Source organism: Formica exsecta, unplaced genomic scaffold (genome assembly GCF_003651465.1).
Source record: "Formica exsecta isolate Colony F162 unplaced genomic scaffold, ASM365146v1 C16419302, whole genome shotgun sequence".
NCBI lineage: Eukaryota > Metazoa > Arthropoda > Insecta > Hymenoptera > Formicidae > Formica > Formica exsecta.
In genome coordinates this window covers 202-1462 of record NW_021848060.1, presented here as the reverse complement: position 1 = coordinate 1462, position 1261 = coordinate 202, and the positions used below count along the sequence as shown (strand labels likewise).

At 34.3% G+C, this 1261-nt stretch overlaps 1 protein-coding gene across 1 annotated transcript; it reads right to left on the bottom strand.

Moving 5' to 3' along the window:
• Positions 1-143: 143 nt before the first annotated feature.
• Positions 144-1056, bottom strand: LOC115244342 (octaprenyl diphosphate synthase-like; the record flags this gene model as incomplete). Its single annotated transcript, XM_029821953.1, has 1 exon — positions 144-1056. A coding segment is annotated over exon 1 (913 nt), but the record flags the coding sequence as incomplete, so codon positions are not given.
• Between the last annotated feature and the right edge of the window lie 205 nt (positions 1057-1261).

Below are 1261 nucleotides of genomic sequence, written 5' to 3'. Positions count from 1 at the left end.
TCTGACATATTATTACCCTTAAGAATCTAATAAATATATAGCAATTAATTCGAAAATATCAAGCGCCAGCTACATTCGTCTTTCTATGCTCGCATTTAAAAAGTCAATTAAAGTAGTTTTATAAAAAGAATCAGAAAAAGTACTAATATCATTTTGTGCCATATTAATGTAGTGTCTAGCTTTTTCCATAGAAAGCTGAATGGCATTATGGTAATTAATATAGTGTAATGCTTGGTCAAAATTATGTCTAGCTGAAGAAAAGCATTTTTCCCAGAATTTTTGCTCTGCTGGACTGCCCTTTTCGTATGCTATAATAGCAGGTAAGGTGACTTTACCTTCGAAAAAGTCTTTTCCGACTTGTTTTCCAGAAGTGCCTTGATTAGCAGTATAATCGAGCATATCATCAACTATTTGAAATGCCATACCAAAACTAAAACCAAAATTCTTTAGCCTCTCTGTTTCGTCATTTGTTGCACCAGATATTGTAGATGCAGCTTCACAGCATGCAGAAAATAAAGATGCTGTCTTTTCTCCAATGATATCAAAATAATTTTCCCTGACTGTGTGGGGGTCAAAACGTGTTGTCATCTGCTTTATTTCACCCTTCACAAGTAAATGCGATGCTTTAGATAAAATAGAGAGAATATTTAAATTTCCACACTCTATAAGCCATCTAAATGCTAGAGTCAATAATAGATCACCAACTAAAATGCTTGATTTATTTCCCCAAATCTTATTCGCTGTTTTAACTCCATGGCGTGCCTCACTTTCATCGAGCACATCATCATGAAGTAAAGTAGCATTGTGTATAAACTCTACCGATGCAGCAACGTTGATCCTATCCTCCCCAGAATAGTTTAGCATTTTACATATAATAAAAACTAGTTTAGGCCTTATTTTTTTTCCACCTGAACTAACAAGATGAGATATAATATCAGTAGCAAGCTTAGCACTTTCATCATTGACATTTTTGAAGATAAAGTCCTTCATAGCTGATAAATCAGAAGATACGACATCGTCTAATTTACCATTATTTGTTAAATCAGTATTTAGCATTTTAAAGAGACTTATGCTTCTTGTCCCTGTGCTTTCTCGTTCTCTACTTTCTTCTTTTCTGCTTTCTTTGGTTCTGTTTCTAAAGTTACTATGCCTTTTTTGATGAACCATAGTACTCTTTCAGTTGCTTGCGCGCCTACGCTTAGCCAATGTTTTAATCTATCAGCCTTCACCACAACACGATTTTTATTGTCTTTTGGTAACA